Consider the following 16,766-nt stretch of genomic DNA (forward strand, 5'->3'; position numbering starts at 1 on the left):
ATCTTCCCTAGTTCCCTACTAACCTGCCTTATTCTGAGTAAAAACCCCTCATTCACCCTTTTTTCCTTTTTATGGTAAAATATACATAATAGAAAATTTTCCTTATTAAATGTGCAGTTCAGTGGCATTAAGCACATTCACAATATGGTACAACCATCGCCACCATCATCTCCAGAACTTTTTCATTTTGTATAAACAAAACTCTGTACCCATTAAACTGTAACTCCTGCCAGCAAGCACATGAACCAGGTGCTCAACATCACTGAACATCAGGGACATGCGGATCAGAACCCCAATGAGCTATTCCCTCCCACCCATTAGGATGGCTACTAAAGACACACACACACACACACACAAAACAAGTGTTGGTGAGAATATAGAGGAGTAGCCCTTGTGCCCTTTTGGTAGGGATGTAAAATGTGCAGCCACTGTGGAAAACAGTATTTAGGTCCCTCAAAAAATGAAAAATATAATTATATGATCCAGCAATTCCACTTCTGGGTATATATTCCAATCAGGGAATCAAACAGATATTTGTACACCATTATCATAACAGCATTTGTCACAGTAATCAACATATGGGAGCAACCCAAGTGTCCATTGATGGACAGGTGGATAAGCAAAGGTGGTTTCTCTATAATAATAAAAGTGTAATATGCTAATTAGACCGGACAGCCAAACAACCTTCCAGATGTCCTTCCGGACTAAGCCTTGGCGGCGTGGGCCGAGGCAGAGGCAATCAGGCAGGCAGGAAAGCAGTTAGGGGCAGCAGGCAGGCAGGCGAGTGGTTAGGGGTGATCAGGCAGGCAGGCAAGTGGTTAGGGGCAATGAGGCAGGCAGGCAGAGTGGTTAGGGGCGATCAGGCAGACAGGCAAGCAGTTAGGAGCCAGTGGTCCCAGATTGCAAGAGGGAAGTCGGACTGCCGGTTTAGACCCGATCCTGCAAGCCTAAACCAGTAGTTGGACATCCCCCAAGGGGTCCCAGATTGAGAGAGGTGCAGGCCAGACTGAAGGACTTCCCCCCACCACGCCCCCCCATGCATGAATTTCATGCACCGGGCCTCTAGTACATGCAATTAAAAAAAAAAAAAAAGAGGAGAAACCAAGATGGCGGCATAGGTAAGCACCTAAACTGCTGCCTCGCACAACAATTTCAAAACTACAACTAAAAGACAGAACGGACACCATCCAGAACCACGGGAAAGCTGGCTGAGTGAAAATTCTACAACTAGAAGGAAAGAGAAAAGCTCACAGAGAATTGGAGGTATGGCAAAGGGTCTTTGTGTGCGCAGAGAGGAAGGGCGGCTGAGAGCCTGGCTGACTTTCTCTGGCGGAAGGGGGAAAGAAGCCCCTGACCGCACTGAACCCCAGTTCTGACTGCATGAACCCCAGTCCCGGGCAAAACCCCGTGGACCCAGGCTCATACAGGGGGAGTCTGGACTGTCAGGTAGAGAGAAAGGCACCTGGATACTCAGAGATCCAGGGGAGACCCGGGGGAGCCCCGGCAGGCAGGGTTCTGGAGGCGCGTGCGCCAGTGTGCACAAAGGCTGCGGAGGTTGCCACAGGCTTTCCCTAGTGGGAGTCAGAAGCTCCTGACTGCACTGAGCCCCAGTTCTGACTGCACTGAACCCCAGTTCCAGGCGAGCCCCTGGGGACCCACGCTCTTGTGGGGGGAATCTGGACTCTCGGGCAGAGACTCGGGAGCCGGGGAAGGCAGAGGTCTGCAGGCGCACACATGCCAGTGTGCACAAAGGCTGCGAAGGTTGCCACAGGCTTTCCCTAGTGGGAGTCAGAAGCTCCTGACTGCACTGAGCCCCAGTTCTGACTGCACTGAACCCCAGTTCCAGGCGAGCCCCTGGGAACCCACGCTCTTGTGGGGGGAATCTGGACTCTCGGGCAGAGACTCGGGAGCCGGGGAAGGCAGAGGTCTGCAGGCGCGCACATGCCAGTGTGCACAAAGGCTGCGAAGGTTGCCACAGGCTTTCCCTAGTGGGAGTCAGAAGCTCCTGACTGCACTGAGCCCCAGTTCTGACTGCACTGAACCCCAGTTCCAGGCGAGCCCCTGGGGACCCACGCTCTTGTGAGGGGAATCTGGACTCTCAGGCGGAGACTCGGGAGCCGGGGAAGGCAGAGGTCTGCAGGCGCGCACGCGCACAAGGGCAAGGCTGACTGGAAGCCAAGAGTGTCTGCTCCGCCTTGAGACTCCACCCCATCCAAGCTGAGCACAGAGGCTATTGCAATTTGGCAAGTCTAATCCTATAAGGCTGTCTCCAGCACCGAACTTTTCCCAGCATAGACACAGCTGATCCTTACAGCCAACTGGCATGGAGGTCAATTCCTCCCAGTGATACCAACAACAATCAAGACTTAACTACAACAAGGCTGTACACACAGTCCACAAAGGGGTGCACCAAGAGTGTCCACCTCAGGTTAACTGGGGAGGCTGACCCACTGGGCCATATAGGAAACCTAGCACACAAATCTACCCTACCAACTCAGGGAAGCAATGAAAATGCAGCGTCAAAGAAACAGATCACAAACGAAAGAAATGGAGGAAAACAAATGACTGGATATAGAATTCAAAACCACGGTTATAAGGCTTTTCAAGAATATCCTAGAAAAGGCCGATAAATATAACGAGACCCTCGAAGATATGAAAAAGGACCAACTAGAAATTAAACATACACTGACTGAAATAAAAAATATACAGAGACCCAACAACAGACTAGAGGAACACAAGAATCAAGTCAAAGAATTGAAATACAAGGAAGCAAAAAACACTCAACCGAAAAAGCAAAAAGAAAAATAATCCAAAAAGTTGAAGATAGTGTAAGAAGACTCTGGGACAACTTCAAGCGTACCAACATCAGAATTATGGGGGTGCCAGAAGAAGAGAGAGAGCAAGATACTGAAAACCTATTTGAAGAAATAATGACCGAAAACTTCCCCCACCTGGTGAAAGAAATAGATTTACAAGTCCAGGAAGCGCACGGAACCCCAAACAAAAGGAATCCAAAGAGGACCACACCAAGACACATCATAATTAAAATGCCAAGAGCAAAAGGCAAAGAGGGAATATTAAAAGCAGCAAGAGAAAAACAGTTAATTACCTACAAGGGAGCACCCATACGATTGTCAGCTGATTTCTCAACAGAAACTATGCAGGCCAGACAGGAGTGGCAAGACATTTTCAAAGTGATGAATAGCAAGAACCTACAACCAAGATTACTCTACCCAGCAAAGCTATCATTCAGAATTGAAGGGCAGATAAAGAGCTTCACAGATAAGAAAAAGCTAAAGGAGTTCATCACCACCAAACCAGTATTATATGAAATGCTGCAAGGTATTCTTAAAGAAGAGGAAGAAGAAAAAAGTAAAGATAAAAATTATGAACAACAAATACATATCTATCAACAAGTGAACCTAAAAAATCAAGTGAATTAAAAACCTGAGGAACAGATTAATCTGGTGAATATAATAGAATCAGGGGCATAGAAAGGGAGTGGACTGATAATTCTCAGGGGGAAAGGGGATGGGGGGGTTCAGGAAGAGACTGGACAAAAATCATACACCTATGGATGAGGACAGTGGGGGGGAGGTAAGGGCAGAAGGTGGGGTGGGAACCGGGTGGAGGGGAGCTATGGGGGGAAAAAGGAGAAACAATTGTAATAATCTGAATAAAGATTTATTTAAAAAAAAAAAAAAAAAGAAGGAAATCCTACCACATGCTGCAAGGATGAACCTTGAGGACATTATGCTAAGTGAAATAAACTGGTCACAAAAAGACAAATACTATATGATTCCCTTTATATGAGGTCCCTAGAGTAGTCAAAATCATAGAAATGGAAAGTAGATGGTGGTTCCTAGGGGCTGGGGGAGGGAGAAATGGGGAGTTGTTCAGCGGGTGTAGAGTTTCAGTTTCACAAGATGAAAAAGTTCTAGAGGTCTGCTGTGTAACAATGTGAGTACTTATCAACATGAGGCACTTAACACTACTAAACTGTATGTTTAAGAATGGTCAAGAATGTGTGCCTCAGTTGGTTGAGTATCGTCCCATGCACCAAAGGGTCGCTGGTTTAATTCCCGGTGGAGGCACATGCCCATGTTGCTGGTCAATCCCTGTGGGGGAGCATGCAGGAGGCAATTGATCGATGTTGTTGTCTCTCACTCTCTCTCCCTTTTTCTTACTCTAAAAATCAATAAAAACATTTTTTTTAAATGGTTAAGATGGTAAATTTTATGTTATGTGACTTTTACCATAACTAAAAAATGTAAATACATTTAATTTTAAAAATATAATTTTAAAAATTTCAAAGCTTTTTGTGACCACAAGGCCTAAGTGTTAAAAATTTCTTCTGGATTGCGTTATTATGATTATTAGTATGTATACCAATAAAAAACATAAATATATGAGAAATTTTGATACGTTATTATTAAATGAGAAATAAAATTTTATTAGAAATGCAAAAACCCTCTACCTCTCCCTCCACCCACCCCCTGGTCAACCACCATTGCACATTCTGTCTCTATGAATGTGAGTATTCTTGGTACCTTATGTAAGGGGCATTCAGTGCTGGAACTGGCTTGTTTCACTTAGCACAATGCTAATGCCAGGCGGGTCCTATAGCTTACGTCAGTTTCCTCGTGAGGAGACACTAACTCAGTGTCGGAGCCGGGCACTGAGAGAAGGCGAGTCCCGTGGCTTCACACCAGGGCTCCACTCCTGTTCCGTCCTGCGCGAAGTTCTTTGGCCTCTGCCAGAGAGGCCCTAAGTCTCCTGCTCTTCTCACGCAGGTACTACGGCGGGACTGAGTTTATTGATGAGCTGGAGATCCTCTGTCAGAAGCGAGCGCTGCAGGTTTATGATCTGGACCCCCAGTGCTGGGGGGTCAACGTCCAGCCCTACTCGGGTAACTAACTACCAGGTCTAGAGAGGCCTGGGCCAGTGTTCATGGAGAGGAGCCTAAGAGAAGGCCTGCCCATCCACAGAAGTTAGAAAAAACCCCTCCTGTCGTGTTTGTCTTTCTCCATGTCTTTGGCTCCCACTGTTCTTGCCCCTCAAGGATAGTGTGCTGTCTGACCCTCCCCTTCCCTCACTCTCAAAGGAATTGGTGTAGGGAACCTCTGAGGGCTTGAATGCATCATTGTTTCCAGTCCAAAGTCCGTGTGCCCCACACTTTGAAAGGCCAAAACTCAGAGTTTGGAGTAAGGAAAGATTTGTTGATCGAGAAGTTGGGGCCCTAATCCTCAAACCCATCTTAAGAAAGCAGAGTTGAGGCCCCGCAGACTTCCTCTAGTGATTGGCATGTCTGGAGCAGGCCGTTAACCTGAAGGCCATGGGAGCTACACAGATTTGAACCTGATGGAGTCAGAGACGGAGCATTTCTCTCTGTTCCATATGGTGGCAAAGTCTGTTGTGGCCACTTCTGATTGATGGCCTAGTGGCCGAGCTTGGGGTCCTGCCAGGTGCCGCATGGGCAGAAGCCATTGTACGCCCTCTGGTCTGCCCGGTCCAGGCTCCCCTGCCAACTTCGCAGTGTACACCGCCCTGGTGGAACCCCATGGGCGCATCATGGGCCTGGACCTGCCTGACGGAGGCCACCTGACCCACGGGTTCATGACAGACAAGAAGAAAATCTCTGCTACATCCATCTTTTTTGAATCTATGCCCTATAAGGTAAGAGTGCCTCTCTCTCCACAGCCCCATAGTCTGCCTCCTCAGAAAGCCGCCAGTGTGTGGCTGCACCAATAGGAATGAGTTTTGTTCACCTGGCACTATAGGAAGTCCCCTCTTTCACCATTTGTCATTTCCCTGCCCTGGGGACTCCTCAGGCATACAGGACAGGTTGGGGATGGTTGGGTTGGAACACCGAGGGGCTGAGCTACGGCACAGGGACTGTTGGGGAGGCAACTGCATAGGGGGTTCCAGCCACAGCAGGGCTGCCAGCTGCCCCAGAACTAGGGGCAGTGACAGCTCCCAACAACCAGGTCCCCCAGCTGGACCCCTAGTGACAGCAGCTGCAGCCGGAGCTCCCGCCGCAGCCAGCAGCCCCCATCAGCACCTCGTCAGCCTCCTTAGCCAGGCCCTATGCCCATCGCGGGACCGGCACATATTTATGTGGGGCCCTTGTCATTATAAACAGTTTGGTGTAAAAAAAAAAAAAAAAAAGTATGTAAGGCCCTGGCCAGGTAGTTCAGTTGGTTAGAACAGTGGTCGACAAACTCATTAGACAACAGAGCCAAATATCAACAGTACAATGATTGAAATTTCTTTTGAGAGCCAAATTTTTTTTAACTTAAACTTATTCTAACACCACTTCTTCAAAATAGACTCGCCCAGGCTGTGGTATTTTGTGGAAGAGCCACACTCAAGGGGCCAAAGAGCCGCATGTGGCTCGCGAGCCGCAGTTGGCCAACCACTGGGTTAGAGCATCATCCTGATATGCCAAGGGTGAGGGTTCCATCCCCAATCAGGGCACATACAGGAGGCAACCAATAGTGCACGAGTGGGTGGACAACAAATCAGTGTCTCCCCCTCCCTCTCTCTAAATTAAATAGAGAAAAGTGTAGCTGCATGTAAGATCCATGGGCTCCTGGGGGGCGCAGGGAGTTCTCCATGAAGATGAGTAGAGAGATGGTACAAAGAGGTGGCGTGCACACTTGCTTACGGTACACCCTATGCACCTGATGCTTCTTCCTCGTCCTGGGAACTCTTCTCGTGGCTCTCATTCCGTGGGCCGTCCCTGGTTCCTTCCATACATCCCATCAGAGCAAAGGCAGCCATGCACTACTCCGCATGGTTGAATATCAGACACACACTTTTATCCTTTTAAGAAAATCAAGCTGCCCAGACCAGTGTGGTTCAGTGAAGCGTCCTACCATACACTGAGAGGTGATACTGGTCAGGACACATACGCAGGTTTTAGATTCAATCCCTGGTCGCAGTGTGCAGGAGGAAACCAAATGATGTTTCTCTCTCCCCCTCTCCCCCCACCTCTAAAAAAACCCACAAAAGACAATAAAACATCTTTAGCCCTGACTGGAGCTAAGTGGTTAGAGTGTTGGCCTGTGCTCACAGTTCGATTCCCGGTCAAGGCCCCACCCCGTTGGGATGCGTGCAGGAGGCACGCAGTGTATCTCTCTCACATCGCTGTAATGTTTCTCTCTCCCTCCCTCCCTCCCACTCTCTCTGAAAAGCAATGGAAAAAATATCCTCTGGTGAGGACTAACAACAACAAAAACATATTTAAGAAAGAGAAAGAAAGAGCCATGGCCGGTGTGGCTCACGTTGACCTATGAACTGGTCAAGGCACCTGCCTGGTTGGGGGCTGGATCCCCAGTGGGGGTTCCGGAGGCGTTTTTTAGCATGTTGCATATCCTTGATTGTTTGCTGTTTTGCTTTGTTGTGTGTTTTATCTGAGGATATTTTCCCATTGATTTTTAGAGAGAGTAGTAGAAAGAGAAAGACAGAAATATCGATGTGAGAGAGACACATCGATTGGTTGCCTCCTTCACACACCCTGACGAGGGCCCGGGTCAGGGAGGAGCCTGCAACCCAGGTACATGCCCTTGACCGGAATTGAACCTGGGAATCTTTGGTCTGCAGGCCAACTCTCTATCCACCGGCCAGAGCTGTTTGCTGTTTTATTAGCCTTTGTCTCAGTTCTAGTAATTGCACATAAGCTTTTTTTTTCTTCATTGATTTTGAGGAGAGAGAGAAAGAGGAGGGGGGACATCGATTTGTTGGTTCACTTATGTGTGTACTCATTGGTTGCTTCTTGTATGTACCCTGACCAGAGACCAAACCCGCAACCTTGGCGTATCAGGACTATGCTCTAACCTACTGGGCTACCCGGCCAGGGCCATATGCTTTTTGAGTGCAAGTGCTGGCTCATTTCTTTCCATGGAAAGCCTTGGTGTTTCCAGTGGCCAGTGCTGACCTTGAACGTGGAATTTGAAACAGGACAGTAGTGATACAATGCTCTGTCTTTGCACTGAGAGCACAAAAGCCGATTCCTAGTTTCTTTCACCAGGGAAAGCATGGTGGCAGAGGAGCTATGGGCTTGTTCTTCGACCTTCAAGGGGGCCTTTGGGGAGCCTTGTGCTTTTAGCCCAATGTCTGCTATTATTGAAGTCTTCCTAGCATTAGCAAGCCTGGGGCTGCACCCCAGTCACCCCCACAGCCACCCTCATCTTTGACATGCACTATGCAGGCTGCAGTCCTGTGGACACACGGGAGGCCAGCCCAGTGTTGGGCCTGTTGGTGTCGAGTGGCTGGGACCAGGACCCTGGCCAGCTTGGCCGGCTCACCTGCTGGAGGGCAGCTGTGGGCACCAGCCTTGGTGGTCAGGCAGGAGGACACAAACCTGATTGGTCTTCAGCAGTAACTGTTACCCATCAGGCTGCTTTCCTGCCTAGCCTTTCAGCACTGCCCCCATGGGGCTTTCACACCAGGCACCGTCGACCACTGGGCCAGGCAGTCCATCTCTATGGAGAAACAGCACATGCACCTGCTGTCGCTCTCCCCCTGTGACTAAGGAACCTCCTTCCCGCTGGGCCTGTGCTAGGAGGGGGCCCCTTCCCTCCTGTCCGAGGCCTCCACTCTGCTCTGGCCGCAGGGCAGTTGGTTACATGCCTGTGAATTCTTCCAGGAGCTGTGTTATTGCCGAATTTTTGAAATTAAAAAAAAAAAAAAAAAAAAAACTTTAAAAATATCCCACAAGTTTCAAAAGCAAAAAGTGCAGGGAGAGAGTAGCAACTGATTTTTTGGGGGTAATTATGTCCTCTAAAATTTTTTAGAATGATGTCCATTTTTTTTAATGTGGATCAGCCATTGATTTTTCAGTTAACAGTTTCTTTGCTGAGTTTAGGTGACTAAGAAAGACTCAGCTACATCCGTAAAACACAACCACAAATGGTCTTTCAGCCTGCTTTCCAGACAACTTCTTGGTTCCCAGAACCTTGAGCACACACATCTGTGATTGTGTTGAACTGAAAGCATTTTTTTTAATTTGGAAAGGGTGACCACCTAACCCCAAATCCTTCCCTCCATGGGGTGGGGCTTCCACGCGAGAAGTTTCTCACCACCTCCTCCCCAAGGGCTCCCATGCCCCCCACACCCCGAAGACTTTCCTACAGTAAACCCCTGAGATATTTTTTAAAATACGTTTTTATTGATTTCAGAGAGAAATAGAAACATCCAAGAGAAAGAAACATGGATCGGCTGCCTCCTGCATGCCTCACACTGGGGATCGAGCCCGCAGCCTGGGCATGTGCCCTGACCGGGAATTAAACCGTGACCTCCTGGTGCACGGGATGGCACTCAGGCACTGAGCCACCCAGCCCCCTGGGATTATTTTTACTTCCCCTTAGCATAAATGCTTTAACATAACTTTAACAAATTGAACTTACTAAGAAACGTGTTGCCCAAAAAGAGAAAAGTTGTCTTACCATCTGCACTCCATCTGGAATTGAATTGGTTTCTGAGGCCAGTGGTGGCTGCGGTAGGCATCCAGCTGACCTTGTGCCACATTTTGGAAGGCCTCGCTGCCCTGCAGCCCTGCACCGCCTCTGCAGCGGCCGGTCCCAGCTGGCTCTCCCCCGCCCGCTCTGCTGCCACACTGTCCCTCCCCACGCACAGCCTGCATTCTGTCACTTTTGAGTGCTTTTACATTTCTCTCAATAATGCTCTAGGTAGCGGTCTTGCACATCTTTTGTTAGATATTTTATGGCTTTTGAAACTAACGAATGATATAATGTTAAAATTTCATTTTCTGATTTTTGCTGCTCATAGATATGAATATAATTGATTTTTTAATTGGCTTTTGATCCTACATCCAGTGACCTCACTAAATGCAGTTACTAGTTCTAGTAGCTTGCTTCTCGAGTCTTGGATTTCCTAGATATACAAGCGGTGAGGGAAGTCACCTCGTAGGTTTCCTAATCCTACGACTTCCTCTCTTTGGCCTCCCTGGGCTGGGACTGAAGGAGCTGCCGGTGGGCCCTCTGTCTCCTTCCTGAAAGCAGCTGCCTGGGCACCTGCATGTGTGCTGCCTGCTTACCTCACTCCTGTTGCTCTCTGCAGTGGCTTTCTAGTTCCTCCTCATCCCAGGAGAACCCTGGGGGAGGGGCTCACTTTCCCCCGAACCCCACAGGCCTTCGTGGGTCTGTGAGTGCTACTTGGTTGTCTGCACCACAGGGGCATGCCAAATGAGGGGTACCCCACCTCACCCTCAAGTCCTGGCCTGGGGCATCTTCCTGTCTTCATGGCAAAGAGGAGCAGACAGCTTTGGGCAGGTGGAAGGAGTTGCCTGACCCTTGACGGCCAGTGCAAGTCCCGGGGGAAGGGGCGCGGGCCCCTGAGCTTGCGTGTCCATGGCTTCCCACAGGTGAACCCGGACACTGGCTACATCAACTATGACCAACTGGAGGAAAATGCCCGCCTCTTCCACCCGAAGCTGATTATCGCAGGTGATGAGCGGCGGAAAGCAGTGATGGTAGTTCCCAGTCCCAGGCCTTGCGCAAAGCGGAGACGGGACGCTGCTCCTCACCCCGTCCTGGTTTCTGCCTTGGATGGCTGAGCTTCTGGGTCTAAGTATATCCTTCTCTCAGGACCGATGTCCACTTTGCCACAATTAGCCCCTGGTGGATAGGTCCGAGGCTGTTCCCGGAGAAGCATCTAGGAATGTTAATCCTTGACTAACTGGGGGTGGCATCATAGGTGGGGGCTGTCCCCACCCCAGGGCATCGAAGAGGCAGAGATCAGAGTGGCTGCCTTGACACAAGATGTTTTTCGAGAACATCCTTCATTTCTGTTCTCCGATTGTGGAGGGAGAAGTCTCCAGGCTTTCAGATGTGTCGATACAGAGGCCACTTGTCGCTAGGCCGCAGTTGGCTGTGGATATCTCTGACAACGGGGTCGCTTTTGCCATCTTAGGAACCAGTTGCTACTCCCGAAACCTGGACTACGCTCGATTGCGGAAGATTGCCGATGACAATGGGGCGTACCTCATGGCCGACATGGCGCACATCAGCGGGCTGGTGGCGGCTGGCGTGGTGCCCTCCCCCTTCGAACACTGCCACGTGGTGTCCACCACCACCCACAAGACCCTGCGAGGCTGCCGCGCCGGCATGATCTTCTACAGGCGAGGTGTGCTCCTCAGAGTGGCGGCGGGGGAGGACAGGGTTCCTCTCTCGGTGTTCAGCATCCACTTACGGGGCTGGGGAAACTCTGACCTGGGATGCCTTGAAGACACTGGGATCTGAGAGAGCTACTGAGGGTAATGATAGTCTGTTCAGGGGATCTGGAGAGAAGCCTGCAGCGCAGCTGTCAGACCCAGGAAAGGAGGATGGCATGCTGGGCGGCCTCCTCCTCGTGCTGCAGGTGCCGGAGGGAAAGGAAGACTGCATGGCTGGCCAAGGCAACCAGGGGCCACCGGCACAGAATTATTTTGGTGCATTGCCATGTTTCTTCTAGAGAAAGACTCCCAGTAATCAAGCTGTAAGGCATCGATGTACAAGTCATAGCGCCTGTTTATCATACCAGTAAAGAATTTCTCTCTCCAGCAGTGGGATGCTTCCAGCCCACATGAATGTGGATGCCCCCCATATTTTGGGATTCCCACATGTGAGAGAGCCATGTGGGCCTGTGCGGGGGCCTGGCGTCCGCAGAGAAGCCACCCTTGGGAGACGGGGTCTCTAACCCCGTCAGCAGCTCCTCCCTGGCCCCGCCCGGCGCACCCGTGTGCAGTGGGCGCCTTTGCACCCTGCAGTCCTTTCCATGCGCTGAGGTGTCTGGGGCAGGTAGCCCTCCTCCTGCCTGGGAGATGTTTGCCTTCCCCGCTGCCTGTTTGTTGGCTCAGCCAGCTGGAGCAAGTCCTGGCCATGCCCCAGACTCGCTGGGCCTGGGGCCAGCGGTGAACCTCTGCCTCTTCCCTCAGCTCCGGGGCAGGACCACAGCAGCGCCTGCCTTGGCCGCTGCGGTGAGGATGCAACGGGTTAATGTAGGTAAAGTGCTGAGAGCCATTCCGGCTCACGAGAAGCTCTCTGGACACATCAGTGTTGTAGTCCTGATTATTAACCTCTTCTCCAAAAGGAGCCCTAGTCCCCGTCTCTAGCCACATGAGTCTTATCTCCTCAGAGTAGTCATCTTGGCAGAACGCTCTCTGGCACTTCTTTGAGGAGATATGCCCAAGGCGTATTCTTTGTGACAGTCTCTTGGAGGGAAATGTTTATCATTTCATTCCATCTGTGAAAGGGTAGACTGCCCACCTGGCAGCCAGCGCCCTCTCTGCCCGTAGCATGTCATGCAGGTCTCACCTCCAGGAGTAGCGCCCACAGCTCTGCAGTCTGGGTTTGAGTTCAGGTGGAGAAAACAGCCCATCTGTTGTTCCCATTCTGATCTTTTTCTTCATCCAGGAGTGCGCAGCACGGATCCCAAAACAGGCAAAGAGATTCTGTACAACCTGGAGTCGCTCATCAACTCTGCTGTGTTCCCAGGGCTGCAGGGAGGGCCCCACAACCACGCCATTGCTGGTAGGACCTCAAGAAACCCAACCCCGAGCCCTTGGAGGGTGTCCCTTCATCCATAGCAGCCCCATGTCGTCAGTCCCACTTCTGTTCACTCATGGCCCCTAACTCCCCCTCACCTGTCCACCAAAGTCGTGCCAGGACTTCCACGCTGGGGAGACACGAGAGGAATGTCCCCGTCTAGGAGATGCTAACAAGGAAGCTCAGGGAAATTCGGGACTGTTACGAGGTAGGGACATGTGTGGCTGCCCTCGGGGAAGCTGAGTCAGGCCCAGTCTATGTGGAGCTCTCTTTAAGAAGCAACGGGGGAGGAATTGGACAGCTGGAAGAAGGCATGACCTGTGGGGGTGGGGCACCTGTGTCGGATCCTAGCACCGTTGGCCTTAGGGCCGCACCCGTGGCTCCTGGACCCGATTCCAGGACCCCCAGCAAGCAGTCCTTGACTCATTCCCTCTCTATACAAGCGGCTCAGAAATCTGTGACTACCTCAGTTACTCCACTCTCTTCTTTGGAACAAAACAGTTGCTAGAAGAGCCCAGGACAAAGGTCTAATGCCCGCAAGCTCAGCATCTGCAGTTTCTTCCGCCCTCAGAGGATGGCATCGCCCAGCCTCCAGCCACACTGACTGGAGCCTCTGGCGGGACGCAGCATGTGCGTTTTGCATTCTCCTCCATTTCTGTGCCCTGCAAGCAGCCGCAGGATTGAACACAAGGTACCAGATAAGTCAGGACGTGCAGGTGGCACAGGCCTGCACCCTCACCTAGAATCTGATCTGGAAGGGCTGCGTGATTTGGCATCAACGCCTCAGCTTTCAGCAGCATTTTCATATATGGAGCGTAGAGGACTGCCTGCAAGCTCTGCCTTGCTTAGAACAGCTCTCCTGTGAAAATCTCACCAGCACCAAACTTCCACACCTGGGAGACAGGCTACCTGAAAAGCACATCCTCAACCAGAAGAGGTCTGGCGGCATGGCCAGGTCATTGTAGGGTTAAAAATATACGTCATTTGGGGGGATGTCATCCACCCCTTTCCATGACAGCGAAAAACAAGCCTGAACAGAACCAGGTTTTTGAGTCTCAGCCTGTCTTGTGCTCTGTCCTGCCTCCTAACCGCTGTCTCCCCTGCAGGGGTGGCCGTGGCTCTGAAGCAGGCCATGACGTCAGAGTTCCATGTGTACCAGCACCAGGTGGTGGCCAACTGCAGGGCGCTGGCCGAGGCCCTGATGGAGCTGGGCTACAAAATAGTAACAGGTACAACAGAAACTTGGGTTGCACCCACTGCCTAGGCTGTGACCCTGCTGCTTCTGACTCCTCCAGGCAGGGTGTGGCTGTAGCAGGGCCCTGGACTGCGGCTGCTGGGGGTATGAGTCAGGGCACCTCCAGAGGTGTTGCTGCGCCCTGGTGGCCTTTTTTCTCCTCACACAGGGACAGCTGCCTCCTCTGCTGGGCCAGTGAGGCCTCGGGCCCTCAGAACAGCTTTCTGAAGGAGTCCCTGAGCTCACTGAGAGGCTAGGAACTGTGGTCACGTCCGGTGGGTGGCAGCACCAGGACCTTGCCCACAGCGATGCCTGGCGTAGCCTATAGGACTGACCCACTCACCCCAAGGGCCACGGTGTAGTAGACCACCTGCCAGGAGGCCAGGGAGTTCAGACACCGCTATGCCCGCCTTTGCCTTCAGAGATGGTAGCCCTGAGTGAGCTGGGCTTGGCGGTGAGGGCTCACTCGGGGGGGGGGGGGGGGGGGGGCGTGCTCAGTCCCTGCAGGGTCAGAGAAGGGATGGCCATGGGAGCTGGCAGGCAGTGAGCGAACTTTGCTACCGAGAGGAAGGGCAGCTTTCTTGGGCTTGCCGGCTGCCGTCTGTGCCAGCAGAGGTGGCCCAGGAGGGTGGGTCCTGGTCCCTTGTGGGTGCAGGTGTGCCACCCCTGCCTGCTGCCTTTATAGGACCCCGTCTGAGGATTGGGCTCCCCACTAGGCCTGTGAGCGGCTGAGCTGGGCAAATGCCATGTTCTCAGCCATGTCCTCTGAGAAGCATCTCTTTCCTTCACTTCCTTTCTTTGCTTTCTCCTCCCTCCTCTACATCTTCCAGTAAGAAAGCCCCAGGGATCTGTCTGGACCATGACCTTCAAGGTTCTCTAAGTCACTGTTTCTCAAACGTGGATGTGCATATTAATGCAGGCCTGGGGCGGGCTCTGCCTCCAACCAGCTCCCAGGTGATGCTGGTCTGGGAGCCAGGCTTGGTTGGCATCACCAGGATTTAGGCCAAAGTCATCTGATACAGTCATCCCCCACAGCCCTGCTGCTCAGCCTCTGGTGAGTGCCCACTTCCTGAGCTCCTGGCCTGTCCCCACCCCTCGTTCCCTCTGAAGATCATGGGCGCTGTGATGGCAGCCAGCACATCTGGGTACCAACCTGCCTGGCGCTGGCCAAGCACGATTCACAGTCCCTTATTTAACCCTCATGACAGCCTTGCATGTTGCTGGTTTTAAGTTACCAATGGGCATCTGCGGTTCCAAATGCTGAGCTGCTGACTAGAGCCACACAGCCAGGAAGCGGGAGGCTGTGGGGACTGTGTCTTGAGCTTTGGGCTGTGAGGTCCAGAGCTAAGCGCTAACTTGGTTTGTCGGCATCTTTGAAGTCACAGCTGTTGCCCAGGTCAGTGACTTGGTACTAATAAGAGTTGAAAGTGAAAAGATCCAGGTACTGTACTTGGAAGACTTCTGGGCACTTGGGCCAGTTGCAGAATGTTCTTGTCGCCTCGACATCTTCATCTGCACCACTCTGCTACGATCACTTTTGCAGGATTAGAGGTCAGATATGACAGGCTAGTAGTGCTGGCACCCAGCACGTGCTCAGCAGAGGGAGTGGGTACCTGTTGTCCCATAAATGGGACCACCACCTGCTGCCTTGGAGGGAGCCTTGAAGATTGGCTTCAGAGACGTGTGGGAACTGCCCAAGTGATTTGTCAGAGAAGGCGGAATCCTGAGTGGCACTGAGCGAGCGGCACTCCCAGACAAGTGGAGGCCCTTGCCGGGCAGCCGGTGGCTGGGTCTTTGCAGTGGGCAGGCTGCATCCTCCCCTCAGCCTCAGCCCTCTGCATCGCCAGGCACCCTACTGCACCACTCGGCCCTTCCTGTCCAGCTCTCGGGTCCTGAGCATCTTTCTTTTGAGGCGAGTAAAGCCTCCCAGGGCACATGGTAGGGCTCACTGTCCTGCCCCGTCTGCTTTAGCCCCTGTCCTCCCAGCCCATTTCCTAGGATAGAGAATTCCTCCACTTGCATGGAGTCACCATCTGCATTCTTACATGTCCAACTTGGTTTCCAGGTGGTTCTGACAACCATTTGATCCTCGTGGATCTCCGTTCCAAAGGCACAGATGGTGGCCGGGCTGAGAAGGTGCTAGAAGCCTGTTCTATTGCTTGCAACAAGAACACCTGCCCAGGTGAGAATCCTCCTCGGTCTTCTCTTACACATTTGTCTGCACTTCTGGGCTGTTACAGCTGTGATAATTGGCTCAAATGCTTGGGGGATATGTGTGCCATGCCAGGTGGGAGCTCAGCAGGGGTTCTCCTGGGCTGCCCTGCCTGGTTCCAGCCAGGACAGGGCGAGGGGGTGCTGAGAAGTGAGGCGGCTTTTCAGGGAGGGAGGCAGGGTCGCTGGAAAACAGGCTGGCTCTCAATGGGTTGTTAACAGGATGGGTGACACAATCCAAACCCAGAGCCTGGCCTCATTTTTAGGAGCAAAGGCCACGTCACAGAAGGTGACTTTCTTACTGCTTAAAGCAGAGCAGTCCATGTGCCACTGCCTGTGCTTGCTCCTGCCTCTCCTGTGGGAGTCAGTGCCCTTCTCACCACACACTGGCATCTGCAGGCCTGTTCTTTTGCCCAAGGGTCCCTTTACAATGCACAGCGGTCCGAGATGAGTTTGAGTGCGGCCCAAGTAAAGAGCCTATTTCTGTTGAAGGTGACAGAAGCGCCCTGCGGCCCAGTGGGCTGCGATTGGGGACCCCAGCACTGACGTCCCGAGGACTTCTGGAAGCAGAGTTCCGGAAAGTAGCCCACTTTATTCACAAAGGTAAGGGTATCGGTTTGGAAGTTTGACACCTCGTACTGTGTGTATGGAGTCTCTGAACACTGGCAACCCAGCCACTGAGGGACGTTTCTGGGTCAAGGCTGAGTGTTGGGAACAGGAAACAGTAGAAATCACTTAGCAAACCATTGATCTGAAACATTTGTACTTGTCCT

General features: G+C 51.9%; 1 protein-coding gene across 4 annotated transcripts in view; it reads left to right on the top strand.

Moving 5' to 3' along the window:
* Positions 1-16,766, top strand: part of SHMT1 (serine hydroxymethyltransferase 1) — a 36,876-nt gene that overhangs the window by 10,468 nt on the left and 9,642 nt on the right. For 3 of the 4 annotated variants that reach the window (XR_013961189.1, XM_080679874.1, XM_080679875.1), the window contains exons 4-11: positions 4,794-4,909; positions 5,516-5,676; positions 10,388-10,469; positions 10,936-11,148; positions 12,417-12,533; positions 13,655-13,777; positions 15,848-15,964; positions 16,486-16,596. Coding sequence is in view for 3 of the 4 variants with exons in the window: in XM_080679874.1 (XP_080536000.1) it covers positions 4,794-4,909; positions 5,516-5,676; positions 10,388-10,469; positions 10,936-11,148; positions 12,417-12,533; positions 13,655-13,777; positions 15,848-15,964; positions 16,486-16,596 (1,040 nt within the window). In the remaining variant the exon portion in view is untranslated. The remainder of the gene's footprint in view (positions 1-4,793; positions 4,910-5,515; positions 5,677-10,387; positions 10,470-10,935; positions 11,149-12,416; positions 12,534-13,654; positions 13,778-15,847; positions 15,965-16,485; positions 16,597-16,766) is intronic. The other variant, XM_080679876.1, reaches the window with a different exon arrangement.

Source organism: Plecotus auritus (assembly GCF_963455305.1).
Source record: "Plecotus auritus genome assembly, chromosome: 7".
In the NCBI taxonomy this organism is placed as follows: Eukaryota; Metazoa; Chordata; class Mammalia; order Chiroptera; family Vespertilionidae; genus Plecotus; species Plecotus auritus.